At 42.0% G+C, this 27,142-nt stretch overlaps 1 protein-coding gene across 1 annotated transcript; it reads right to left on the bottom strand.

Moving 5' to 3' along the window:
• Nucleotides 1-82: 82 nt before the first annotated feature.
• sv2a (synaptic vesicle glycoprotein 2A) lies at nucleotides 83-24,111 on the bottom strand. The gene is made up of 12 exons (XM_070911590.1): nucleotides 23,502-24,111; nucleotides 14,286-14,466; nucleotides 12,008-12,159; nucleotides 10,255-10,388; nucleotides 8,255-8,344; nucleotides 7,467-7,574; nucleotides 7,006-7,094; nucleotides 5,792-5,956; nucleotides 5,179-5,312; nucleotides 1,788-1,994; nucleotides 809-968; nucleotides 83-266 (listed from the first exon to the last, which is right to left on the bottom strand). Exons 1-12 carry the CDS (start codon nucleotides 24,109-24,111, stop codon nucleotides 83-85), a joined length of 2,214 nt encoding a protein of 737 aa, XP_070767691.1.
• Nucleotides 24,112-27,142: the final 3,031 nt, after the last annotated feature.

Here is a 27,142-nt window from a genome sequence, read left to right as displayed (position 1 = left end):
CGAAAACTCTTCTGCCCCTGCCCCCCCCCGCCCCAGGCCCCGCCCGCCCCAGCCCCAGCCCCAGAAAGTTGTTGGCGCCACATTATTGCAGCACCTGACCCCGCGTCTCTGGTAGTTTGAGGGCCAGAAAACTGCCCGCCGCCAGCGCCCCCGAGGCAAAGAGGATGGGCACAGCCTTGGTGATACCAACGAACGAGGTGAAGATGCTTATTCCTAAAACAGCCGCTAATTTACAGAGGGCGTTGAGGAAGCCAAATGCTGTGGTTCTGAGAAACGAAAGGAGACAGGTAAAGAGTACAGAGTCAGGTAACTGTCTGTTGTTTGATCCTGTATTAAGAGGGAATAAAAACAACCACTTTGCACATCATTCATTGTAAAGGCTGTAGGGACTCTATATAACCACAAGGTGGAGCTACATCTTGTAAAATGAAAACTCAAAAGCTGTTCTCACACTGAATACGAGGGGCAACACAAAAGACTCATGTTCTTGCTTTTCATTGAATTAATATGTAGTTATGTTTCACATAAATAGTCACATTTGATTTTATATTAGGTTGCATTTCACTTAATAAATGAAAACAGGACTTAGATACTCAGCCATACTAAAACCATTAGGTGGCAACAAGACAGCTAAATGCTTTACATCACATGCACTACCAATGATTTCACCCCACAATGTCATCCATCCCTGTAAGCCAACCAATCATTGTAGGGCAACTCTTATGACATCATTTAAAACGTCAGTCAGCACCACTGACCGTGTCTTCACAACGTCAAGGAGATTTCAGGGCATGCCTAAATTGCCTACCTCTTGTCAGAGGGGTAGAGCTCGACGGTCAGCACATCCAGGGCGTTCCAGGAAGCGATGCTGATGCCCCCGAACAGGCAGAGCAGAGCAATCATGGCTGACTCGCTGTTGCCAAAGGAGAGGAAGAAACAGCTGACGCAAGAGATCACACTGGAGCCCGCTGGAGATAGACGAAGGGAGAAAAACAGAGGTGGAGGAAAAGAGTGACGCGTGAAGAAAGGAAGGAAATCCTTCATATAGCAACCGAAAATTAGTATTAGCCTGTACGTTTGAACTGTAGTGTAAATAGACAGTGCACACCAGAAAAGTGTTATTGATAAGCTAGCTGGGAAGTTGAGCCTGTTGAATAGAAATCATGTTTTCCAGACTCAAAGCAAATTTTCTCTTAAACCACTAGGTGTCATTTATCACGCAGATTTGTAAGCGCACTTTTTACGTAGGCCGACCTTGTCACCATTTCATTAATCACCAAGTCTCATCAGGAGATCAGAAGACATGGACGGCTAGAGTCTATCATAAACCCTGAGAGACAGCGTCAGAGTCCACAACAGGGCCACTACAGATAGAGGCACTCTGATTCATACCTGTGGAAAATGTGCAAACACGTATACTGTCGTATTTGACTATAATGAGGACACCGTGTCATTAGCTGGGGAACATCGAACCTTAGCCCTTCTTAATGTGAGGACAATAGCAGCCACTGAACTATCCTCCACCAGGACAATGGTAACTTAGCCTGCCTGTTCTTTCTCAGCAACTTCTCTGCAAGTCTCTACGAGTTGGTTGGTACAAGTTCTGTCTTCTACCGGCAGCAAATGAGACAAATGCCTTGAACGCTGAGCCTGTGGTTTGTAGGGTAAATGAGAGTGTTTCTGACCATATTTTAACACCCAGTTCTCCACTGGTGTACAAGCTCAACTCTTCTTCTTGTCTTTCAGTACACATGGTGCTGAGTAATGGGGCCCTGCGCTCATATTACCTAGCATCCTCAGCCGTCCGATCTTGTCCATGAGCAGCGCAGAGACGATGTTGCCTGGCAACACAGCCAAGGTGCCCAGGAAACTGACAAAGTAGACCATGTAGGCATTGTTCTCATCACTGACGTCGCTGAGCAGGCAGCCCTCTTTGTTGTGCAGGAAAGTGCTGTTGATGAGCTTGCAGTTGACCAACCGATACTTGAAGAGATCTGGGGTGAAAGGAGGGGAAGCGAGGGGTTGTAGAGGAAGGCAAGAGAGGAGACAGAAAGGGAGTAGGGTTAAAGGTGCTGATTAGTACAGTAAGCTTGTTGACAGGATGGGGAGAAAAGATGCAGATGGTGGTGATTAATTTGCTATAAATGTTGCACAAGGTACTTCTGCAACTGTAACTATAATCATTTCCAGTGAAGGCTTTGAATGTTAAACACCTGCAGGAAACGCTGGTAGCCAACATCTTTACATCATGAAAGCAACAAAGTAGAGTGGATCAGAATGAAGGAAAGAGGTCAAGTGCGTACCTCTTGTCAACAAACTATTAATTCTGCCACAAGGCAGCACAACATGAAATTTTCTTTTTGTGAACACACAATAAGTGACAGCTATGCTGTGCTGTTGTTTCATGGCAATGATGAATGCTTATTCAAAACATAAGTGTGTATGGTATTGATAAACTCTGAGATGTCTCCTTGGAGATCAGTTCCATCATTTCCAACTCCTAAAACAGTGGCGGGCCTGAAAACAGATACTATGGGCTAACCCATTCTGGAATAACCAGTTGTAATTTTTGCTTGAGCCACGTTGAAAAAAGTTGCAATTCTTGCTCGAGCAATGGCAAAAAACATTATTTCTTTGAGCCTGGTGATGCGTGTTAGAATTTCTGTTTTGGACATGGAATATAAAGCTGCAATTTCAGCTTGGGCTGTTGCAATTCCTTCCGACCCTCTGCCTGATTATTTCAGCTTCTAACCATGATGTCTGTCTGGGCTGGTGGGGGTACGTCTAGACCACAACTAGACCCAACATTAAGATTTGCATGTCGGCTGATGGAAGGAGTTGAATAGAGATTACAGAATTTCTGATATCCGAGTATCGTTGTCAAGTTTTACAAGACTGCGCAAAAATGAAAGATAAGTTGATCAGTTGCTGGGTGTATCCTTAACTGTATCAGTAACTTGGAAGTACTGGAGCCGGCGCTGAATTGAGGCATAATGTACCTGGATAAGCGTATGTGTTCCAGCCGCACACATCAAAGAACAGCTGCGTCATAGCTTTCTCTGGAAAAATACACTCACTGCTGTTTAGTAGACAGACTCCTAACTGTCTGTATGTATACTCTGTACATATGGAAGCTATCGTATCCCTGGACAGACGGGCTTGTATGCTGTACAGATTGCAAAGCCCTCTGACAAACTTGTGATATTGTGCTTTATTGACACCAACAAGTTACAAATTGTCACTTCCGGTTGCCAGAGACGTGTCCAAGTGATCATTTGGGCCAATAGGATGCGGATTTCTTGCAACACCACAGGTATTTTATTCTATACAAATGTTTTCCAGTGTAGAATCAAAGCTCAATATAATCTACCAAGAGTCACTCTATTGCAGTAAAGGTGAATATGAATACCATCTTCCCAATTACTAACATCTTGCAGTAATAACAGTTGATAAACTGTGAAGAACTTGAGCTGTCACACCTGTACAGCCTAACTGCTTTCATCATGTGGTTTGTTCCCATCATGCTGCACTGTGATAATAAAGTACACTATGGCAACTATCAGACAGCCTTAAGTTCTGAACAGGGAGCCAAAAGATTAAGCATTAATAAGCAAACAAGTTTCTAATTCCCATTCTAATGAGGGACTCCTGGCTGGCACTGATAGCAGCTGTGAGTGACGGCTTGACATGTGTTAAGACTGCAAACGACTAACAAAGCAAGCAGAAGGTCTGGCTGATATACCTATTGTGTAGATGTGTTTGTACGTGTGGACACAGCTGCTGAATCTATGGTGGACAGTTCCCCTTTTCTAAAACACACACAGATACAGTTCTCATCGGCTTTTTACATGGGACATCTTTTGTGTCATTTCGGCAGAGAAAAATCAACCGTATAGGCCGAGATGAGAGACAGCTCCGCAATTTTAAAGCTGGAATAATTGAGGAGTCAGTCTGGGTTGCTAGGAGACATGTGCAGCTCTGCAATGCTGCATTTGGTGTAGTGCCAGTCAGTCAGAGCAGTCAGTGGAGAGGGGAAAAGAAAGTAATTGAGCCATTTTCACAAACAGTTGGAGCTGCTTTAGCTGCTCTTTCACACATCAGCAGATGGAAAAGGGGAAATACAGTGTCCCCTAAAAACTGAATGTTATAAGATAGAAAAAGATGCCCAGGGCCATTGTACTGATAATGGATTGTACTGCTACCTATGTGTTTACCAGTATGTAATGTAATGTAATAATTTAACATTGCCTTCACATAACAGAGCATCTTCAATCCATCATGATACTAGATGACGAGACTGAACTCACCCAATCCCTTCTTAAGAGTGAAACACAAGAGTGAAACTGTGCCAAAACCTGTACTTAAATGAAAGTGTTTCATAAGGAGATATTTTAAAGCACCATAAATAGCATAGAGAGAATAAGGGCAGAAAGAGAGAGAGAGAGAGAGAGAGAGAGAGAGAGAGAGAGAGAGAGAGAGAGAGAGAGAGAGAGAGAGAGGGCAAAGACAGGATCACCTTTATGGCGTATATGCTTGTTTGTTAGCAGTGGAGGTTCAATGTACAGCTTACACCACATCTTGATTTATAGAAAAAAATAGTTAATTCACTTTTTTAAGGGATGTTTTAAATTTCAAGTCAAAGAAACCAGTATCAAACTGATGTAAGTTGTAGAAAAATGTGTATTTCAAAAGCAATACACATAAGCTCTTCTGAAAATACTGTGATGACCCTCTGTGAACAACGTCATGACCTCTCCCTGCAGGAGCCTGACGGAGAGGAGGCAGGCAGCCAGGCTTCCGTCTTCTTCTGTTCGTTTGCTTAAACTTGATTTCTTTATCTGCACCATATCACCATCTCCACAGCACCTCTTCCATGTTTTATGTTCAAGTCTGTGTGTGTTCTGTGTTCCACTGGGCGGCAAAACTAATTTTCCTTTGGGGACAATTAAGTTGACAGTTGATGTTACACAGCCATGCCGACATTTATGTCTCATTTGTTAGAAGAATAGAAATAACATTTTTAGTTGCGACTCATGTTTGAACTCCCCTTTCCGTCCTCGCTTGAGCTGTGTTGTAACATTGTTGATAATAATTTATTTGTTACCTAATTGTGTTCGTCGTACCTCACCTTTCTATTAACCATTATACAGTATCAGTGTGTATGTGTGTGTGTCCTACCTGTGTTGTAGAAGAGGGTGGCGATGAAGGTGCAGTTCTTGAAGAAGGTGTTGCTGGAGGTGATGTCCTCAAAGTAACACTCCTCAAACAGCGAGTCCTCAAACACCATGGACCTCATTTTCAGGTTCATAAACCTGCAAGTAATTACAGACAGGAGGCAAAGACACAATGAATAGATGGAATATGGGAGTGGGGAGTTGAGGGAGACGGAAGGAGGATGCAAAGAGACAAAGAGACTTTCATCAGAATGGTTTGAATCTATTAGGCGGTCAGATATTCTATTACCATATTACTGTTTGAATTTTAACAACTCAAATCACATGCAGAGTTCGGGTTGAAAAGGCAAGGTCACAGGAAACATCAAAGACAGACTTGTTATACATGAACAGGTCTGCTGGGCTCTCATCCAATCAAAGCAATGCTTAGAATAAAACATCTGCTGAAGCCTCAGTTTCATCTGGTTGGTTGTCATAAACCACAAAGTATTTACACTTTGTGAATAACTTTATCCACCAAGTATTGGAGATAAAATATATATAATATTTATAAAATAAAATGATCAAAATATCCTAGAAATCAGGCCAACACTAACGAAGGGAGGCAGATAACTCACTTGTCGTTGAAGTACTCTCCCTGGCGATGGACCTGGTTTTCCAGGGTGAAGTTGAAGGTGACGTGTTCTACTTTCTCCTTGACAAAAACCTTGGTGCGTGAGGAGTACTCCTGCTTCTGCAGGTACTTGATCATGTCAGGGAACCACACTGTCAGACCATAGTAGCTGGAAGAGGAAGAGGAGGAGAGAGAGACAGAAAGTGAGAGTGCTGCTGACAAACCTACAGTAACAGGCCTACAGAGAAAAGATGATGCCTCTATCGAGGAGAGGGACATGAGCAGTGTTACTGTGTGCATGAATATTCCAGGGACACAGAAATACTGTATTTGTAACATCTTTTGCCTGTGCACTATGGCTTACTGCCAGTCTTGAATAATGTCATGCTTGTGCTTTACCAAAGTACTGTCTCAAACTGAAATTGTATTATATTATATTCCCTCCCTTAGCTTAGCTCAGCACAAAGACTGGAAAACAGAGGAAACAGCTACAGCTGGCTCTGAGTATAAAACATTAGCTCCCCCTCAACCAACAACAACAAAATGCTGCTTACACATTAATGCATCAATACTTGTGTTTTTAATTAAGTATTCCCAGTTTTAATATTCTTTGATTATAATACTTCTGTACTTTAACATGTGTAAGATTGTTCTTGTAATGGAGTATTTTTACGATGTGGTATTTCTATTTTTAGTTAAGTGAAGGATCTGAAAACTTCCTCCCCTGCTGTAAGTTTCTAAAACTTCTATTTTTATCTTTTGTTCTTCTGCTTCTCTGTTGTTTACTTATTTCATTTTGACCTAGAAAAGGAGATACTCTCGTGTATCAGCAGCATAGATACAAAATGTAGTATTCCCTCACTGGCCTCATTACTTTTAATTCTTTGTATATTTAATTTCTTATAAACAAAATTTGATCAAAGCTGTTCGGAGTGATTATTACTCATCTGGAAATATGAACCTGACATGTGCAGCCTGTCCTTGTGATTTGTGTGGGAGAATTGTTGAACATATGAGCACTTCCTTCCATTCAGATCACCCACAGCTAGCTGACAGCAAGCCGTTAAGCCAACAAACAACAACACAATACTTGATCAACACTAGCCAGCTCTTTTTGGTTGCAGATTTCAGTGACTGGCTGAGTCACTGGTAGTGTGTACTGTACGTCTCAATAAGCCCCAGAAAAACCTGCAGTAGTGCACCGTTCTTTAATGTTACCTGAAGGACATAGAGAACCACACGGCCATCATCATGTAAGTGGTGCGGCGGTACTCAGGGGAGAACACGGTCAAGAAATTACTCCACACCTAAAGAAACACACACACACACAGACGAAGGGGGAAACACAAACAGAAATAATAATAAATATACAGTAAAGTCAAATAAAAAGTAAACATACACCAGAGGTCTCTGAAAACAAGTTTCTTTCCATCAGCTGCAATAAATAACCACCATGCCCCAGAATCCCTGTCCAGGCATAGAATATAACAAACTGCGACAGCTTCAGCAGCACAAGCTGAGAGACAAACACGTCCTGCCACTAAAAACACACAGTCCACAAAGACAAAGAGAGTTATCAAATAAATAAAGCCTGAGCTGAGCAGAGTCTTGGTGGGCAGTTACACCACCAGTGCACACTAATATTTTATACAAGCATGCAGCTTTGCAAAGTTTGTCACCTGATGGAATAGTGAAGTGAGCTTTGTCCTCCATTTCTCATGCCAGGCGGCACCATCGCCCAGGTTCACCATTTCATCCATCTGCTTCACTGTTTTGATGGTGGTCACCTGCGAGCAAACAGCACACTCAATTAATATTGGATTTAATTGCTGTGATTAATGATTTCAAATTGTGTTTTTCTTCATAAAATGTATTGACATCAGCCAAATTATGCACACATACACATTGTATGTGATATCAAAACTTATAATTAATTTATTGTGTCATTTTTCATCACTGCTTAATTTGTAAACCTTTGCTTTGAAATATTACAGATGCTCAGTAGAATTAATGTTCCTTCCTTATTATTAGTCATCCTATTATTCAAATGAATGCATAAATCTCAGTAAATCTGTGCAGCATATTTACAACAGCTAATAAATAAGCTCTCCTATAAAGGCGCACAACCCCTGAGACAATAAAAAGGCTCCATCCCACTTAAAAATGATATAATGAGAGGCACCTGATCTGCCAAACACTATTATAGATTAAACATAATTAATTGTACTCGTTAATCTAGTAAGAAGAGGTTATAAAGTATTTTTGTCGCCATATTTTACTTAATATGAACTATATTAGAGATTACAGTCGTTGAAAGAAAATGTGTTTTAACTTATTAATATGCAAATGTATGCAGCACAGAGCTGCAACCTGCTGCACTGCACTAGCCTACAGGCAGACACACATGTGCTGTGTGAAGACATTTTCTTCCTGCATAGTGACAATAAGCTTCTTGAGTGTGACTTACAGAGAAGACCCTCTCTGGGTAGCCCTTGGCCCTCATGTTGGTGTCATGAACCTGCTTCAGAATCATCCACGCCTCGTCATGTTTCCCATTCTGGAGGAGAAAAACAAATGTGCATGTTAGTCAGCACTCATGTTGCAGTAGCTGGAAATTAAAACCACAGCAGGGAGGGTGAAAGGTTACCAGCAGGTTGTCAGCAGTCACGCTCAATATTTTAACACATCTTTACAGTTTTCTGTAGTTTGAAGACTCTCTATTTTTTCTGGTAAGGGGTTTGGTGTAAGACTCAAGTCAAATTAATTATAATTATATAGCGCAATATCACAAATTAGCCTCAGGGGGCTTTACAATCTGTATAGCACACGACACCTTCTATCCTTAGACCCTCGATTCAAGAGCAATGTTTTAATTCAATCATTAATCAAAGCCTTTTAAATGTGTAAGACGACGTGATGTGAGTGCCAAACAGATGTGACAACACCACAAAACTTCGATGCACATTTGGAGAAATGAATTCCTCAAATGTCACAGTTATTGAAAATAAACATTCAACAGCCAATTAAGGAAAATGTTGGCATATATTGCCATTTTTCAGGAAGTCAAAATCAAGATGTGAAAACCTTGAAACAGCTTTGGCCTGTGTTGATAAACACGTTGATTTTGTTCAGAGCTGCTTCACGTGCATATGTGCTTAAAGGGATAAAATACATCTACTCACTTTCTTATTGAGAGTTGGATGAGAAAACTGACACTGTACCACTATCATGGCTGTAAATATGATAAACGGCCAGCAGCCAGTTAGCTTAGCTTAGCACAAATACTGGAAATAGGGGACGAACAGTTAGCCTGGCTCTGTACAGAAGTAACAAAATTTGCCTACCAGCACCTTTAAAGCTCACTAATTAACACGTTATATCTTGTTTGTTTAATCCGTACTAAAACCGAAGTGTAAAAACTACCCGTTGTGATGGTACAGGGAATTATGTGCTGGACCTGGAGTCTCAGCTGGTTGCCTAGCAACCTCACAATTGTACTGTAAAACCAACCACGACGTGTCATTTTTACACTTTGTTTCTAATACAGATTTCACAAACAAGATAGAACAAGATTGTCATTAGTATGGTCTAGAAAGGTTGGTAGGTGGAAGCTAAGGACATGTGAGCTAGAGTGGTTGAGGGAGAGGTGACTGTTCTTATAAACAGATTTGCCAAATCAAATTGCGCTGTGACACTTAAACCAATGACCTTTCAATCAAAACCTACACTAAATGACGACTAAATAAACACATAATGCAGTATTTGAGAATGTTCCAGGATTTCTGTATCTCTGCAACCAGCTGCAACTTCATTTACTTAAACGATTCACTGATGCCTTCTGATGTCAAGTATCAAAGGAAGTGTGGGTGTGGGACAACAGGGGTCTTGAAACATCAAAGTTAAAACAAATGAAAAACCATGTGAGTAAATTACTAATGAAGAGTTTCTGTTTGTATATTATGATAGCTAAAAGTGGCTTAGGAGCACATAAACAGAGCTACTGTAATATGGAGATGGTAATTATTTTGGACCACAAAAATCACCAGCACACAAGACATCCACATACTGTACACTAACTGTGAAATATTGCTTCATGCATTGAACATTTTAAAAACATCTTAAGTATGAATCATCTTAAAAATCTTGTGTTTTATCGCCAACTTTCCCCGTTTAGTTTTTAGAGTGTCAGCATTCAAAATATACTGAATAGGAATAAAAAACGTCAGCACTCCTTTGTGGGTCTTACAGCATCTGGCTGTTTGTCCTGCTCCAGGATGTATATATGCACATTTATTTATTTATTCAAAATATTCCGGAAAAGAGTGTAAGCAGCACTTTGTCTGCAGCACAGCGTCTTCCATTTTACATGCACGGATGCTTTCTGTTTTCAGGACTGTTTATGCATTCAAGAAGTCAACATGTATTCAAATAATATTTCCACAAGGTGTGAGTGGGGCGAGAGCTGACCTCAAGGTAGAAGCGGGGACTCTCAGGCATGGTGGTGAGGGCACAGATGGCCGCCACAGAGGGGAAGGCACACACCAACACAAAGACACGCCAGCTGTGGAATTGGTAGGCCGAGCCCATCTGGAAGCTCCAGCCTACATGAGGAGAGAGACAGAGAGAGAGAGAGGGGAAGTGTCAGAGAAAACAAGAGCTAAGAGCCAGCTGCAAGACTTCAGTTGTGTACTGTAATGCTCTGGTTGTATACATTTATTTAAACTACAGTGATTAAAAACTGCATTGCAGTGATTTGTCATATGTGCTCCACCTTTTTGTTATAGCCAAGTTGCTCTGCTTTTACCACTATTTTACTTTTGTTTGCAATGTGACAAACCTGTTTTCTTTTCATGCAGCACTGAACTGTATGATATGCATGTCAAAATTCAGGGTAGGTGCTTGAAGCAAAAACAAAGTTATTAAAATAAGAATGTGCACTAAGACTTTAATTCAAACGACTGTCTCTGAGGTCAAGAAGGAGCATTTAACACGTCTTCATGAGTTTTGAATACATTTACTAACAGTTTTAAACCTGCCGCTGAATGATTTGTAAATAATGTCAAACAGTTAGTAAATGTTAAAAGGATTTGGTCGTGTGGAGTCAAGTAACATCAATCAATCAGTCATACATTCACTGTTGCAGATGCTTTACAGGAGTTATGTCTGAGTTAGGAAGTTAGAATTGTTGACAGATATGTTAATAGACAATTAAAATGTCTTCAGCTACATTAAAGTGTTATAAATCATTATTATGCGTTCATACATTTCTTATAAATGCTAAATAATAATAAAACTGAGGTGTCCTTGACTATGGCCCCAGACAAGACAGCTGTAATGAAAACAGAGTTCCTAAACTTCAAAATATAAACGCGTCAGACCACAGGAGAGAAGCTCATTGCACAGCAGGTCTTATCTTTGTGTGGGTGTAATTTGAAGACAATGAGGCCAAAGCCCTGCAGACACCTTCTGATGGTCTCCCTCAAACTATGCTCTTGTATGGCTGCTGAAAACGAGACTCGTATTTTCAGAGATTCTTCGAAGCAAGTAGTTTACTGTTACAGAACAGAGAAACTGAAACCTCTGATCAAATAAGTGCTAATTATACCAAATCATGTTAAGATAGCTGCTGGTGACGGAAGTAAACAAGATGAAATTAAGGTGATACTCGTTTTGCAACCCACTCAAACACCCCTGAAAATCCCTGAAGCCTCAAATCCACTAATGGAGTTACTGTATCAACAGTAAAAGTATTCATTATGCAAAACTGCCTCAATCAGAGTGTTGTATTTATTATATGTGCATGCATAAACATGTTAGCAGCATTTTAATGTTTTCTTTAATTACTTTATATAAGATTGGTCCATTAACTGGTGAAAATGTATCATATTTTAGAAGTTGATCACGTTTTGTGTGAAAAATGTTAATCTGTAAAGTAACAAGTAACTATATCTGTTCAAATCTAGAGGAGTAAAAAGTACAGTAGAAATGTAGTGGTGTGGAAGTACAAGTAGAATAAAAATGAAAAGTAAAGTAGACGTCAAAACTGTACTACAGACAGTACTTGAGTAAATGTCCTAAGCCTTTTTCCACCACTGTCAAATAAACACAACAATGGCATCTCCACATTGTGTGATGTAAAAGGAAACAGACTAACACAACTGGTGCACATATTTCCTTAGATGATGATTTCCTGACTGAGTGATCTGTTTGTTTTTCTCACCGTAGTGTGGGATGATGGCCCAGGCCATGGCGGAGGCGTAGATACCACCGATCATCCAGAACATGCAGAGCCAGCTCAGATGCTCTCCTCGCTTCTCCTGGGCCAGGAACTCAGAGTAATAGGAAAACACGATGGGGATGGAGCCACCAATACTGTGGAGTAAAGAGAGACGCAGGAATGAAAAGGGAAAGACAATTATAAGAAGAGCAAGAGAAGGGATCCACATGAAGGAGAAGCAAATGGTGGGTGAGATAAGAGAGAGGAGAAAGAGCAGGGGAAAGACGAAAGCAAGAAAGATGACAGTGGTAATTTAAAAAGGCAGCAAAAAAATAAAATAAAATAAATGAGGTAATGTTGTGAAGAAAGAAAGGAGTGGAAAGAAGAACAATATAACAAAGGGAGGGAGGAAGGAAAAGCAGAAAGAAAAAACAATGAATTAAAAGAAAGGCTTGTGAGAAAAAGTGTGAGATATGAGACAACTGAGCCGCCTTGTAGTTGATTAAGAATGAAGATTAAAGTCTTAAAAACCACCAATAATAGCCGGGCTGACTGCAATCAATTGCACCATCTTTATGGCCTCTGTGCATGTTCCATCACAACAATTTACAATTTAATGGGAACTGATGTCGGGAACACATTCAGACTCAGAGCTCTGCAGTCAAACTGCAATGCAATTAATGCAATGACTCGATTTGGGAGTTTAAAGTTCACCACCCTGCAAATGGCAGCTATATCCATAATGAATAGGCCACTATGCACAATTCACCAGAACAACAGAGACTTCACAGTTTCACAGTCTGCAGATTCTTTTTAATTGTGGAAGGAATGCTGAGAAGAACAGCCACTGCTTTTTTTCTCTGATCGTTGAGCTGGGCTCACATCAGTGCTACAGTATTTGAATTAAATATTACTACAGTGGAGCTCTAACAAAATTCCTCAATTGAATGCAGTATGTAAATCAAAGAAATAATTCATTGTACATTAAAGCCACCATCTGAAGAATCTGAAAATATCTGGCTTGGATGAAGTGGTTCTATCAACCAGACTTAAAGTCTAAAGCCATGCTAGTGCAGTGCTTTGAGCTTCACGCTAATGGCAGCGTGCTAACATGAAGATATTAAACAGGTGATGTTTATCGTGTTCAACATCTTCATCAGTTTAGTGTTTTATGTGCTAACATTTGCTAATTAGCGCTTAACACAAAGTGCAGCCGACGCTGATAGGATGTCGTAGTCTTCCAGGTATATAAAGTCAAAGTTATTACAGTTCATCCTGCGGGGAACATGAATGTCTGTACCAAATTTCATTGAAATCCATCAAATTGTCAACCTGCTGGTGGCGGTGGCTGAAAAGTCAAGGGATCATCAAAGTCATAAGAATACATTGTCTAGGAACCGTTAATGTTTGTACCAAGTAGTAGATGTCAAGAAATTCCACTGGAGAGTTTAAAACTTTGACTTGCTGGTGGTGCTAAATGAAAACTATTCAAAACCAAACTATAAACTTCATGGTCCTCCAAGAGGAGAAGTCAAAGGATCACCAAAGACATCGCCTGGAGGCCAAAAATGTCTGTACCATATCTGTAGAGATATTTCAGTCTGAACCAAACTAAAATTAGAGGTAAATAATGCACTTGATAGAAAAATAAGAACTGTATTCTGGGCCCACTTTGTTCTTGGTGATGTGTTTTTTTCATTCCTAGACAACATGATGTCATACAGAAATATTTCTAGTGTAGCTAAAACCAGATAAGCTCATATTTACCGACTGCATCTAAAACATCTAAAACCTGGTGAAGGTCATGTTTTAAAGTCAGTGACAATCAGGGAAAGGGGCCGACCATTTCGCTGACATTTTGCCACAGCCGCCAGCATTCAACAGCACAGGCAGAAACAACCTGAGTGTGACAGCAGCTACATTTATTTGCCTTTACTTTATTCAAAAACAGTTAGTTCGGGCTCATTGTATGGATGTTGTTGACTTAAGTGAATTAAATTACTTCCTTAAGTGCAAGTAGGCAAAACAGTTTGAAGGAAATGGGAACATCGAAAAGCACATTGCAACACTTCACTGCAAAATAGCTCCTGAAATGCAGACACACAAGTATCTGAAGGTGGATTTTTTCCTTTTAATATGCCGTAAACACAGTATATTTATCTGTCCTCTGACATGTGACATTGCTCTGCTTGTCAAGTCAACTGATGTACCACAGTAGTCGTGACTGCCTCATTTCCAGCCCTGGCTGCTGAGCCCGAGTGTGACTCATCTGTCTCCTTACCCCACACCAGAGGCCAGGCGGCAGAAGAGGAAGGAGACGTAGCCCTGGACGAAGGACGAGAAGAAGGCAAACACGCTGTTGATGGACAGGGAGATGAGGAGGGTCTGCCGTCGGCCAATCCGATCAGCCAGGCCGCCCCACACGAAGGCCCCGACCATCATCCCCAGGTACACGATCAGACCTGAAGGGAGGAAGAGGGAAACAAAGAAAACAGGGAAGAGTAGCAGGGGAATGTGATGGAAAGAGATAATGAGGGAGGGAAGAGAGACAGAGGACATGATAATGAGGTATTATTCATCAGTAAACTCATTGATATTACTTCCAGCCCTCGCTTCCACTCTCATTAGATTTCAAAATCCCAGAAAATTAGCTCATTTGGCAGCCTTATTGGACTACCGAAGTATTTTCATAAAGCACAAAACAGAGAGAGAGAGAAGCATCTGAACAGAGGGGTATAGAGGTCAAGATTATAATAATAATAATAACCTTTTTTGTACTTTTACAAAGTGATTCACATAAGAAAAAAAAAACACAGGACAGAAATTATTTGGACTGCACAAAGAAAAACAAACAATTAATTAAAAAACACGTAGAAGAAACAGAAAGACCACTCACTGGAAAACGCTTATTTCTAAAATGTTGTTTTTTTTGTAGAGAAAGTCGAGAGATTCAAACAGGGAGGAGGTTTCAGAGTTTGTAGGTCCTGACACCAAAAGCACAATCTGAGTTTCAGGTTGAGACCTGGAGGAATGCTGATATAATATAAAGAGTGAGGGTACTTATATAAACTCCCCGTAAAAACCTCAACTGTTGTTTTTACATTTCTGTCTGTGTACGGATTACACAAATGAGATATAACATGTTAATTAGCTACTGTCTGTGCTAGCCGAAGCTAATTGCCTGCTAGACGTAGCTTCAGATTAGCGTACCAACATGAGGGTGGTATGGATCTCCTCATCCAACTTAATTTCTGCCCCCAGTATCATCTATCTTGACACAGTATAGACTGAGCATCATGGAAAAAGCTGGTGCCTGCCCTCTTTTCCACATCAGGAAGTCACTGCCAGGGAGCAGACCGGCTGATAACAGAAACAAACAACACCGTTGTCAACCCAGTCTTGTGCTATGAGGTGCTAACATGACTCACATCCCAGCCAGCCTCTCTCTGTCTGTCTGTCTGTCTGTCTGTCTGTCTAGCTTTCTCTCTCCCTCTGCGGCACTGAGGATGCTCCCACACACACACACACACACACACACACACACACACACACACACACACACACACACACACACACACACACACACACACACACACACACACACACACACACACACACACACACACACACACACACCGGTTGCTGGTTTGCAATCGCTGCCTTATTGACATCCTGTCAACAGTCTTCACGCTGCCTGAGCCTGCAGTGACACGAGTTATTGGTGAGATCGCTCTGAATGAATAAGGAGGGAAGGGCCGGTGTACAGAGCCCGGTCTTGACATCTGCATTTAAATCCCAGTTTTCTGCATGTAAAAAGGACTCTTACATCTATGTTGTATTCTTTTTTTTATCAAATGGCCAAATTTAACCCAGTGTGTGCAGCATGAAGACATGCATCTCCACTGAACCCTGTCAAATACTCCATTTTGATTGGACAATCAACACAGTCCACTGTTAATCATACTGTCTCAGAGTCGAGGGATTGAGTCGACTTTGTTGATTTTAGGTCATTTTAACTGGCAACATAGCCAATAAGCCAATACTACCTCATTACTGCTGGGAAGCTAATGGCCGATCAATTGACTAAATAATCTTAACTCAAGGTCCACTTGTTCCAGAGCTTTTCAACCATATCTTCACATCACACTTATTTAGCTGACACTTTTATCCAAAGCGACTTTCAGTAAGTGCATTCAACCATGTGGATACAATCCAGTCATTACAAGAATCATGCAAGTACATCAACTTCATCAGATACGCTGAACTGCATCGGATGTAAAAAGACTTTGTCACTGAACATTTGGCAGAATTGTCCAATACTGATGTTCTTTAGGCTTTACAGTTGATTCTAGAGCTTGAAAACAGCAGTTGACAAAACTTAATTGACAATTAATTGGTCAATAAAAAGGCAAATGTTCATGTCTGCGACAGGACATGACACCACTGTGACATCCACATCCTTTCCGCCTCGCCACATAAAGGGCAAACTACTTCCTGCATTGGTGCGCTGGACATAAATCATGGAGGTGTGGAATCTCTGGTTCAATATGGAAGTAAATTCCTAGGATACTGGGCTGGACGAAGACCCTGTGATACAGTCGAAAAGCTGTGGAACAAGGGAAGGGGTAAGTGAAATTGTTTTGTCAACTGCTGTTGACTCAAGACAAGAAAGAGCTTTCAGTTTAATCTGTGTTAAAAGTTCATGTGGTGGTTAGAAGATGATCGATTAAGAAGGCACTTTGAAGCGGATAATCGCACTTAACTATCTTCACTTTCCTTCACTTCCCCTTTTAATGGCCACTCAACCTGAGTTGGTTAGATGCAGATTGCTGTCGAGTGCTCTTTACCTCAAAGCGCCAACCGTCAAGGAGACTAGCAGCAACAATGAGGGCGCGAGTTGTAGATAGCAGTTAGTTGCTGCAAATGACACAAAATCGGCCCTGGCTTTATATTCCTAAATGGTGTGAATGTGCCAGACAGATAAGCCATCATGGGTTCAATTACTTGTTTGTAGCACATCAATAATCAATCACACAGTCTTAACAAGCCAACTGATAGGATGATGAAGTTGGATCCACAGTTTTTGCTAGAGTTACAATATTAAAGGGAGAAAAGGCCAAGTTTAAGTTTAGCACTGAGGATATTCTTGACTTGGAACAATATGCAATGATAAAAGTGTGTGTGTGACTCATTCCCTCTGTCGGTCCCATATCTGTCTGCGCATTTCTGCAGTGCTGAATTGGGGAAGAAGGTGACTTTCACCCTTTGTTTGATTGATTGCAGGGGTGAACTCCTGTAAGCGTGTCTGTGTGTCAATACTCCCATTTTCCCCATGTACTGTAAGCGTGTACTCCTACTTGGTCTGTGCGAGGGTGGTGTGTTTGTGTGTGTGTGTGTGTGTTTGTGTGTCTGCATGTGTTTCACCCTGGCAGGGCAGATAGACAGCTGTGAGCCGCTTCTCCTGACAATACGGCTCATAGCGGCAACAACGAGCCAGTGATGATGACAGGGCTCGATAGGCGTCGCCGCAATGCAGCAGCATCGAGGTGGACGGGCAGACGGACAGACAGAAAGACAACCAGAGTGACCAGGATGGACCACACAGTAAGTATCTCTTCTCAAGCCTCCATATAAGCTGCAGTCTGGGTGTCTGACTGCCGTGCTGATCTGTCACCCCTTTCAGCTCTCACTGTAACTGGACGACTATCTCTCCATCTCCCTTTATCTGTCATCGCTTTCAGCCGTCTCTCAGTGTGGCAAGAATGCATTAACAGCTGCATTTGGCTCAAGGATAAATGATGTCCCAATTCATCTCATATATCTGAGGGGCAAACTCATTGATTAGGAGTCTAAATTAAGTGCAAAGCTTGACTGGAAGCCAAATCATGCTGTCATCAATAAACAGAGGGCAAAGCAGTTTGTGACTTTGCAGTTTGGCCGCTAAATAATAGCAATTAGGACAATTAGAGAGAGATTAAGTGGTGAAAGAGTTTGTGAGTTTATCTTTTTTGTAATTGCAGCAGCAAAGTTAAACGTTAAAGGCAGTTATAATCAATATTACAATATTATTAACAATGGATTACATGACTACTTGTATGTGAAACAGGCTGCTTGTGGTTTTCCGGCCTGCTTGCTTTCATTCGACCATAGCAAGCAGCTGAAAAGCTATTTAAAAAAACACTGTATGCTACCTGCCCAGCATCAAACAGCAGACAGAGAAGTTAGGAGCTAGCTGGTGTACATTGTGAAGATATTTCCCCCAGGAGTTAGTGGAGACAGAGCTAAAAGGAAAGTGAATAGTGGACTCACATTGGCCAGGTGGCCAGAAACAACTCCCAATAAATACAAATGTTTTTCCGTAACTGCTGGACGTGTAAATAAGCAGCTGTTTGTTAACAAGTTTGCCATATCAACGTAAAAGGTGATATGAAGTCCATATTGTGTTTACATCTTGTTTACGCTGCCCCTGAGTGGGCAAAAAAACAGTTATTGCAAGTCACCTTAGAAAAAGTAACTTTCCACCTCTGCAGAAGCTCAGGTCTAATCCCCAGCAGCAGTGTTGGCTGACAGGAAGCTGGAAAGTGATCTCCGTACTGGTTGTTCTTTTCATCTGACCCCTCTTAAACCAAATGTGGGAGTTACCATCTAGGACTGCAGTGGAAGATGCACTGCAAACTGTAAATCAGTGCGGATAATAGGCTCAAATGCCCCCAAAATAGGCAGCATGTTGATTTTGTGGTAAACAAAACCTGAGGATGTTTTTTAAGGTAGCTTTTGGCACATAATTGTACTTTCGTAGCCATACCAAAAATGACTGATTGCAAAAAAGGTTACCTACACTTGTATACTACCACAGCTACAATCCTCTGCACTCCAAAATACAGTGCTGCTATTTTCTGAGTGTACAATACGTCTGGCATTGGCATTTTTATTCAAAGGCCATTACAAGGTCTCAGGGCGACACATATTCTGCAGACAATGATTCTGCTAAACATCCAGCAGTGGTGAGCTGCCAATGATTGATTCATGTTGTATTTATTTGACAATTTTACACAGATAATTTCATGCCTTAAATTATGCATTTTGCTCAGTTAAATAAATGGTTCTATTGATGGAGTTTGATGGTAATGCTTTTTTACTCCTATTCTCTCTTGACTTTTGATACGAGATGTTTTTTAAGCCCCTGAGGCTTTTATCGCCCTTCAGTGTCTACATTTGTTTCATATTTATTGACTATGACTTCCAATGACTTGTTAACACACCTAACAGTAAGGAGGAGAGGATGTGCAGTATCACAAACAACTACTGCTTTCTCTTCCATCCTTTAATAATTCATATGATGTGCAATATTATGAGATACTGTAAAATCAGATTTTCAGACAGAGCTGAAACAAAATGAGGTATTAAGAAAGAGATGAGCAGGATGAGGAGTGAAAGGAGAAGCAGGAGTCCTCTGACACCTCAGCACTCTGGAGAGGAAGTGGGGGGAGGGGAGGATGGAGAGAGAGGAAAAGAGAGCGAATAAAGAAAGAGGAGGGGAGGGGAGGTTGGTGGCCAGTCTGCGCTGTGACAGAGCTCCCAAAGGCTTCAGGGTAGTGTGTGTGTGTGTGTGTGTGTGTGTGTGTGTGTGTGTGTGTGTGTGTGTGTGTGTGTGTGGTGGATGAACATGGAATGAAAAAGTGTGTGCCACTGCAGGGTTGTGTGTTTGTGTACATGGGTGAGGGAGGGGGCAGGGCAGGGGCCCACTATTAATAGTCGGTTTTCCCTTTCTGCCAGAGCGCACAAGGCTTTTTGAATGAGCCGGGGGGGGGGGGGGGGGGGGGCTGAGGCTCTTCAGCACCGCAGTCCCTCATCAGTTGACTCAGCCAGTCAGCCATCACACTCCTCACTGCTAAACCACTGAAAGCTGAAAAAAGAAATGATATAATTGTTTTACAGCAGCGGTCTCACCCTGTGAGAGAGTTTTCATGTCAAACAAACACTGCAGCAGCTGATGAACTGACCTTCAAAGGGTGGAAATAACTTGAATTGCTACCTGCATACATCATAGACTGTATAAAAGAAGTGGACGCAGCCACCATGACGTCATCCGTTGGTTTTAGGACTACCGTTTTGAAGGCTCGAGTTGCCATCTTGTTTTTTTGGGATACAGAAGTGAGCATATTTGGACGAGAGGTAGACGCACCTGATACGCACGCCCACCTATACCGGCAACCTGACTGCACCTGGCTACGCCGTGCAAAGTCAACAAAGCCAACAAAGGCGGTGCAACACTCACGTCACTGTTTGTGCCAATTTAAAAGAAGAGAAAAGAAAGTGTAGATGATCTCGGTTTGTATTCTACTAACAGGCTTTATTGTTGCCGGTTACTCTGCCAACGTTTTGACAATTTTATCAAAACGTTATTGCCAAAAGAGAGAAAGAAAATGATATCATCTCTCGCCTGATAGCTTGCATATTTATTTTTCAATGTTAGCTGAATATTAATACACTTATTTCCATCTAAAATAATGCGTGCTAAAATGTTGCTGCTAGAAATAGCTCATTGTATCTATCAGGCTACAGCATCCAACCTCTGCCATCGTCTCCCACCGGAGCCAATAAGTCAAACAGACACAGGTACTTCTCTTCATCCCTTCTGTCTCCCTTCATCCTTAATCTTAGTTCTTCATTCTACATCATTAAAAGGCCATGGAGACATTATGAGACACACAAAGGTTACTTTTAGCCTCAGGAGCAACTGTGCAATAGCTTTCTCAAAAAAAACGGGCTAATTGTGCCGCAATGCACGGAACAAAGATGCATTTCAGCAAAGGCTCAACAGTGTGAAATCTGCTTGACATTAAAAGTACTTGTGCTTATCCAGCACTTTTCCAAAAATCTCCCTCCAGTGTGGCAGAGCTGCTGCATGTAACAAACCCCAGTTTCGTCTCCCCATTATGACAAACCAACTCCGCTGCAGCTTCACAACAAGGACAAGTCAATGACAACCACTCTGTGCTTCTCTGCTGCCTGTGAAAGTGTCTCCTCCGGCTCAACGTGCCAAAACGCTGCACCACAGGCATCACTGCTGTTATTTCACAGCCTCACTCTGGTTTCCCTGCGTTTAATTTCCTCATTTGATTTAAAATTTCTGTATTGCAGGAGCCATGGAATGAATTTGGGATCTGTGATATGTACTTACAACATATCTAATAAAGTCAAAAATGCCTTGAGTCCATGATAAAGTTAAAATGGCAGAGAGAATGACTGTTTGTGGATGGAGGGTTTTTTGTCTAACTAGCAGTGATGTGTTTCTGCCTCTCACTGGGTACATCTGAATGCTCTCTGCTGTAAAGGATTTAATATTCTGCAGGCGATTACAGTTCACACGCGTGCAGACGCTCACTATCGCACGCTGCACAGATATACAGTGCAAACACACAATACAAGTTAAAGTGGCTGGCACTATGACGGCAGAGGAAGCTCCATTTGGACCGTGTGGAGAAGAAGAGGCTGAGGGGGTTGGGGGGAAGGAATCATGGGATGCAGAGATGCATGAGGAAAAGAGGCTCTCTAGCATGAGTCAGGCGAGTTGCGTAACAGGGAGAGGGGAGGGAGTCAGGGCAGGTCGTGTCTCCCTACTGGCTCACAAACCCAGCCAGAGAGAGGAGGAGGAGGGAGCGATGTAATGGACCAGAGGTGGAAGTAACTGAGTACATTTACTCAAAGCTAAATGTAGTTGTACTTTACACACAGGCGGGTCGCTGTACATGTCAGCACTGCAATCCATACCTTGTCCTGTACATGGACCACAGGGAAAATCACACAACCCAGGAACCAATTAAAGGCATGGATGGCTGACAAATGTAGCTTTGTGTGTGTTTCTTGTGAGTCTATGTATGTGTAGCCCAATTTTCCTGTGTAAAGTACTCCTATATTCCCATTTAACAGAGAGAAAACTGCACATCGTTCGTTACTACTAATAATGTGGAGAGTAGGATAATGCCCACATGAACATGGCTTTTAACCTCCCCACTGATGTGGTGCTGCAGCTCACTGACCAGCAGCAGACAGTTGTGCTACAGCTGGAAAAAGAACATACTGTCCTTGATCAGCAAACCCTTCTTTAACAAAGCTTAATACTTAAAATCTGAATATAAACTGTAACCTCTAAAAAAAATCAATCAGAATTAATTTGGCAGAGGATGACAATAGTTGAGGTTGCATAGATCCATTTTATAGCACAGACGCTCAATACACAGGCATCCCCATCTGCAGGGACACAATGTTCATCAACGTGGCAGCAGGACAGTCGAACAGTCAAAACCCTGAGAGTGCACGGAAAAATCTGTAATTAGATCTCATCTAAATCATCAAAATCAAATAATACTACTGAACATTTGAGTCCATGCGTAGCAGTATTTATTGATATGATGTTTGTAGTCAGATCAGTTTGTATTAGCCTGCTGTTGGTTTCTAGATTGGTTATGTTTAACCAGTTGGTTTATGACGTTTCTGATTGTAAATGTATAATTCAGTGAGTGAGGTACTACGTTCCCTAATATTCTTGTTTCTTTCAAGAACCCACCAAAGAACGGGTGTGAACTTTTCATGCTGTAAAATGTTAGAAAATGCTTGACATCTATTTTCCACTTGCAAGCTCAAACAAAGCTGGACAGCAATATCTCAGTGTGATGTCTGAACTGTCTATATTTCATCCACTGGAAGAAAACAAACTAAATATCTCTATGTGGAAGATCTTTCTCTTTGTGCCTCCTAACACGTTGGATAAAATACTTTATATCTGAGTCCGTAAATCACAAACAGTATGTTTGAATTTGTTATCCTCAGGAGACCTCTGGCTCTTGCTCATGGTGTCCTTGCTGGGCAGCCAATGACAGATGGTGAGGCAGGTTTGGACTCTGATTGGACATTGGCCCTAAGGCTAGGAACTGATCACGAGGTCTTTGCCCACTTCACAGCATACAGAAACACAGACACAGCGACAGACATGCAGCATTTACAGTGAGGAGGAAGACAAACAGAGTACAGGGACATTTTGAAAAAGAGACGCGCCCACAATCACCTTCACACACACATACTGTCCGGCTAGAAAACAGCTGGACTGAGGCAGAGAACATTGTGTTTGGATTGGCTGAGAGTTCGACTTAAAATTCTAGTGCTGTTCAGAAGCTGCACGGGCAGTTGAGTCTTTAATGGCTGTGGTTCCTCTGCCAACGAGGCTGTAGAAAAGCAATTACTGGGGGATAAGCTGCAAAGGTAACTGCTAAGATAAGACAGAGATAAAATGTGAAGCTGTGGCATAAACTCCCAAAGGAGGCACTGAGACGAAAATAAACAGGAAAAAAGGGCACGGAAGACAGTAGATGAGCTGAAAGAAAACAGTTGCTCGGCGGCCAGAAAGACAAGACTGTGTTAGTGCTGCAGAGTTCGCATGTGTGTAATCCCTCCTCCCATGTGTTTTATAAATGTTCTTATAAAGTATAACTCTTACCCAGCATGCCCTTGTTGGGCTCAGATAGACACATGTCCTTCTCTGCACTGGGCAACACGAAGCCGACCACAAAGATCTCCACGCCGTCCGCCATCAACGCCAGCCCCAGGACAAAGTAGAGCGTCCACTGGAACTTCCCGTGGCCACACTCCTGCAGGATGGTCTCGTACTGCTGGGCCAACTCCTCCTGGTCTTTCCTCCTCTCACTCTCGTAGGCTGACAGATCCCTGAACTGCTGCGCCTGGGCGGCCGTCACCCCGTCCATGTCGCCAGCCTTGCCCGAGTCAGCCCTCGGGATGCCCTGGTACTCGCCTTCGTAGATCTCGTCATCCTCGTCGTGTCCTTCAGTGGAGTCGCTGTGACCTTCGTCGTCATTGGCCCGGCTGTCATTGCGGTAATATCCGCCGTCGTTGCCTGGCACGCCGCCGTAATCTTCATCATCGTCTTCCTCTTCGAAGCGTTTATAGGAGCGCTTGGTGTACTCGTCGGCCATTTTGTCCACACCTCGCCCCACCTTCTTGCCGACTTGTTTCTTGGCCACTTTGGCAATGTCCTTGGCGCCGCGGATGAAGTCTGAGCGGCCATCTCGGTAACGCCCGTCGTCATCCATCTGGGATGTGGAGGTGGTGGTCAGTTGCTGCTAGGAATGGGAGGTATCAGGAGCGGCCCAAGCACATGAGTGTGCAATGGGGATTTCTGTTGTTGCTGATGAATTCAGCACCACGGAGAGCTCCCTGCTCCACTGCACTGCTGCTGTTGGACTTTGGCCAGCGTGCACCTGGATGCTAAATCCTGTGGAAAAGCAAAGAAAAGGGTTTGTGTTAGCATGATTCATCACACTGGCTGTGCAGCGCATGTGAGGAAGAAACATCCATTGTGAGCACGTTTTTAAACAATCTAAATCAGAGCCCATTTATACTGAAACGACCACTGGCATTCACTTTGTGTTGCCATTTGCAGGACACATTATCTGGCTCAGCACTAATGGCTGGAGAAAAAAAAGGACATGACAGCTTGAAGATGCTGGCATCTGAGTCTAGGAGCTCAGTGGCCTATATTGACTGAACAGCAGTTATCTCATAGTGCTCTCCTCAGCCCGGCACAAATCACAGTGTGGCATTTACAGTGGCGCACCGCAGAGCCAACATATAATGGATCATGCTGCGACACAGACATCTGCAATTAATAAGCAGGGCTGCAGGTCAATGTGTATAACAGGTACTACCACTGTTAAGGTTAGATTGAAGTTCCTTCTGAGGACACTTGTGATCACAATCGGTGAACTAATGTTAAAATCAGACATTTATGCTAGGCAGTCAGGACATAATGTTACTTCATGGTGGTCTGGACAAATGTCAGGAGTGAAATTTGTGAAACGTGTATCATCATTAAATATGAAAGCAATTAAACAGTTTTATAAGATATGTCAACAGAAAGATTCCCTAATGGTATAGAAGATAATTTGGTCTCGTACTATTCTTGTTGGTCCATTATTTACAAAATCTGTCTCAGCACCTTTAAATTCATCTTCTTTCCTTTTACTCGTTCATTCTCCCCTCCTCCTGCTTTCTCACACAACCCCTTCCATCACTACTTTTAATTTCCTGCTTCTAATAACAACTGAGAAGAGGTGAGAAGAGAAAAATACAGAACAGAGCAAAGAAAGGGCCGTCGTGAATCAATCAGCAGGCCATCGTGCTCTTTTCCGTGACACTTCTGTCACTGTGACGCTGCCCTTGTTTGTCTCACTGACGAGGACATGCTGCGCCAAGGAAAAGGCTGCAAGCACTACAAATGGGCAAAACAAACTCAGCAGGGAGAACGGCATTAGCATATGTGTTTCAGTGAGCATTTGACATGCTATGAATTGCTCAAATTGCAGTATTAATACACACACACAGCATCGATGCATGAAATAGATCCGTTTAAATGCGAGTTAGATGAGAGGACCTATACCACTCTCATATCTCTATGGTAAATATGAAGCTACAGCCAGCAGCCCAATAGCTTAGCTTAGCAAAAACAGGTGGAAGCAGCTGGCGTGGCCTTTTCTAAAGGTTAAAAACAATCTAGAGCCTCTAAAGCTCACACATTGTGTCTCGTTGGGATAATCCACACACAAACAGAAATGCAAAAACAAGTTGAAAAGTTGAAGTTATGGGTTATGTATTAGACTATTTCTTTACTCTAATGTACAGATGTATATGAGTGTAGTATCAATCTCTTTGGGAGCTGAAATCCAGTGTGAGGACACACTGTTTATCAATAACAGCACACACTGGTTTAAATCTAACAAGTGTGTCAGACCCTGATTTATCTGTGTAATAGACCTGTGAGTGATAAACAGATGAAGAACGTTGGCACGCCATCCGCGGTGTTTTGGAATCGGTAACACTGAATATTGAAAATTAGCTTTCTTTAAGCTTTTAGAGGAATTTGATGACTTTAATCAGATTAAGGAATAAGAAGGAGAAGTCTGACCAAGCATTCAATGCTAACTTTCTGGAAATTACAGTTTTTGCTATGATAAGGACACATTTTGGTTGGTACTGTCAAAGTATTTTGGTTCAACACCCAGCTGTATACCCTGGTCTACTGAATCCCTAACCTCTGCTTTACACGTCCAATGTCTCTAAGATGAGAGATTGTTTACTGCTTGTCTGCAACAATTACACATCTCCAGCTCATGAGACCAAGCAGAGATGACGTGTCCCCAGTGAGCGAGTCTCTGGGGATCGACTGCAGCTGTAGCCAACACTGAAGTCATTCTAGTAGCTTCCCACAGTCTCTGTAAAGAGAGCAGCAGCAGCAGCTCAGCAGGGGGGAGAGAGAGAGAAAATGTTCAGCCTGAGGGAGCCGGCAGCACCCAACGACAAGACCACAAACACTGGCTCAATGTTACTCAATGTACTGCAGAATAGTGTCACGTCAAAGGGAGCAGAACCGTCCCACCCTGTCTCCTACAGTGCTGCATTTGTTATTCATTTAGAATAAAACTAAAAAAGGCTTACTTGGTGATACCTAATTTTTCATGTCCGGTCATATACCTGTTTACATTGAAATATTATATCTTGTGTCTTATTATTTTTCCTTCCTGTATAACAGCACTTCTTAAAGGATGATGCTTCGCATAACAGTTTATCTGAGAAACCCAGAACCTCTTGCAATAAGCAATAAAACACTAAACTGCAGACAGTACCAACTGGTGAAAGACATCACATAAAACCTTTAATTTCACGGATTTATGGATAAAATATTAATATTATAAGTCTCCACAGCCCGTAGTAATAACAAGAGGGTGTTGCAGGAGCAATGCAGGCCAACATCCAGATCTTCTGAGTCATCCTCTATGTTTGCTCTATGTCTCATATCTATATATACATGCTAAAATATACGTATTTATAGTCCATATTTAAGTGAGGAATGGTGGCTGCTACAGAGATCAAACAACTGCAGTTGACCACTTACTGTTGCTAATGTATACCTGTCAAGCTTTGTATTTTAGTTTACAGTGATAACAGAAGCAAATCTAACATCAAAATTCATAGTAATATTTTAAACAGTGAGTCCTTGATTTCAAACAGAGGCCAAAAGCAGCTTCTCTCGGCTGAAATGACGACTATCACCAGCCAATTTCAGCT

The sequence above is a fragment of the Enoplosus armatus genome, chromosome 9, assembly GCF_043641665.1.
Source record: "Enoplosus armatus isolate fEnoArm2 chromosome 9, fEnoArm2.hap1, whole genome shotgun sequence".
Taxonomy (NCBI): domain Eukaryota; kingdom Metazoa; phylum Chordata; class Actinopteri; order Centrarchiformes; family Enoplosidae; genus Enoplosus; species Enoplosus armatus.
Note: the sequence above shows the minus strand (reverse complement) of the source record. Positions and strands in the feature narration are given on the sequence as shown.

Excerpts from the sequence above, each read along its gene's own strand:
- sv2a (XM_070911590.1), bottom strand. The coding sequence starts at position 24,111 with ATGGATGACGACGGGCGTTACCGAGATGGCCGCTCAGACTTCATCCGC. Across the intron at positions 10,389-12,007 it reads GGCCATCATCCCACACTACG|GCTGGAGCTTCCAGATGGGC; the intron begins GTGAGAAAAACA and ends CTCCTCATGTAG. Across the intron at positions 969-1,787 it reads CGGACGGCTGAGGATGCTAG|CGGGCTCCAGTGTGATCTCT; the intron begins GTAATATGAGCG and ends GTCTATCTCCAG.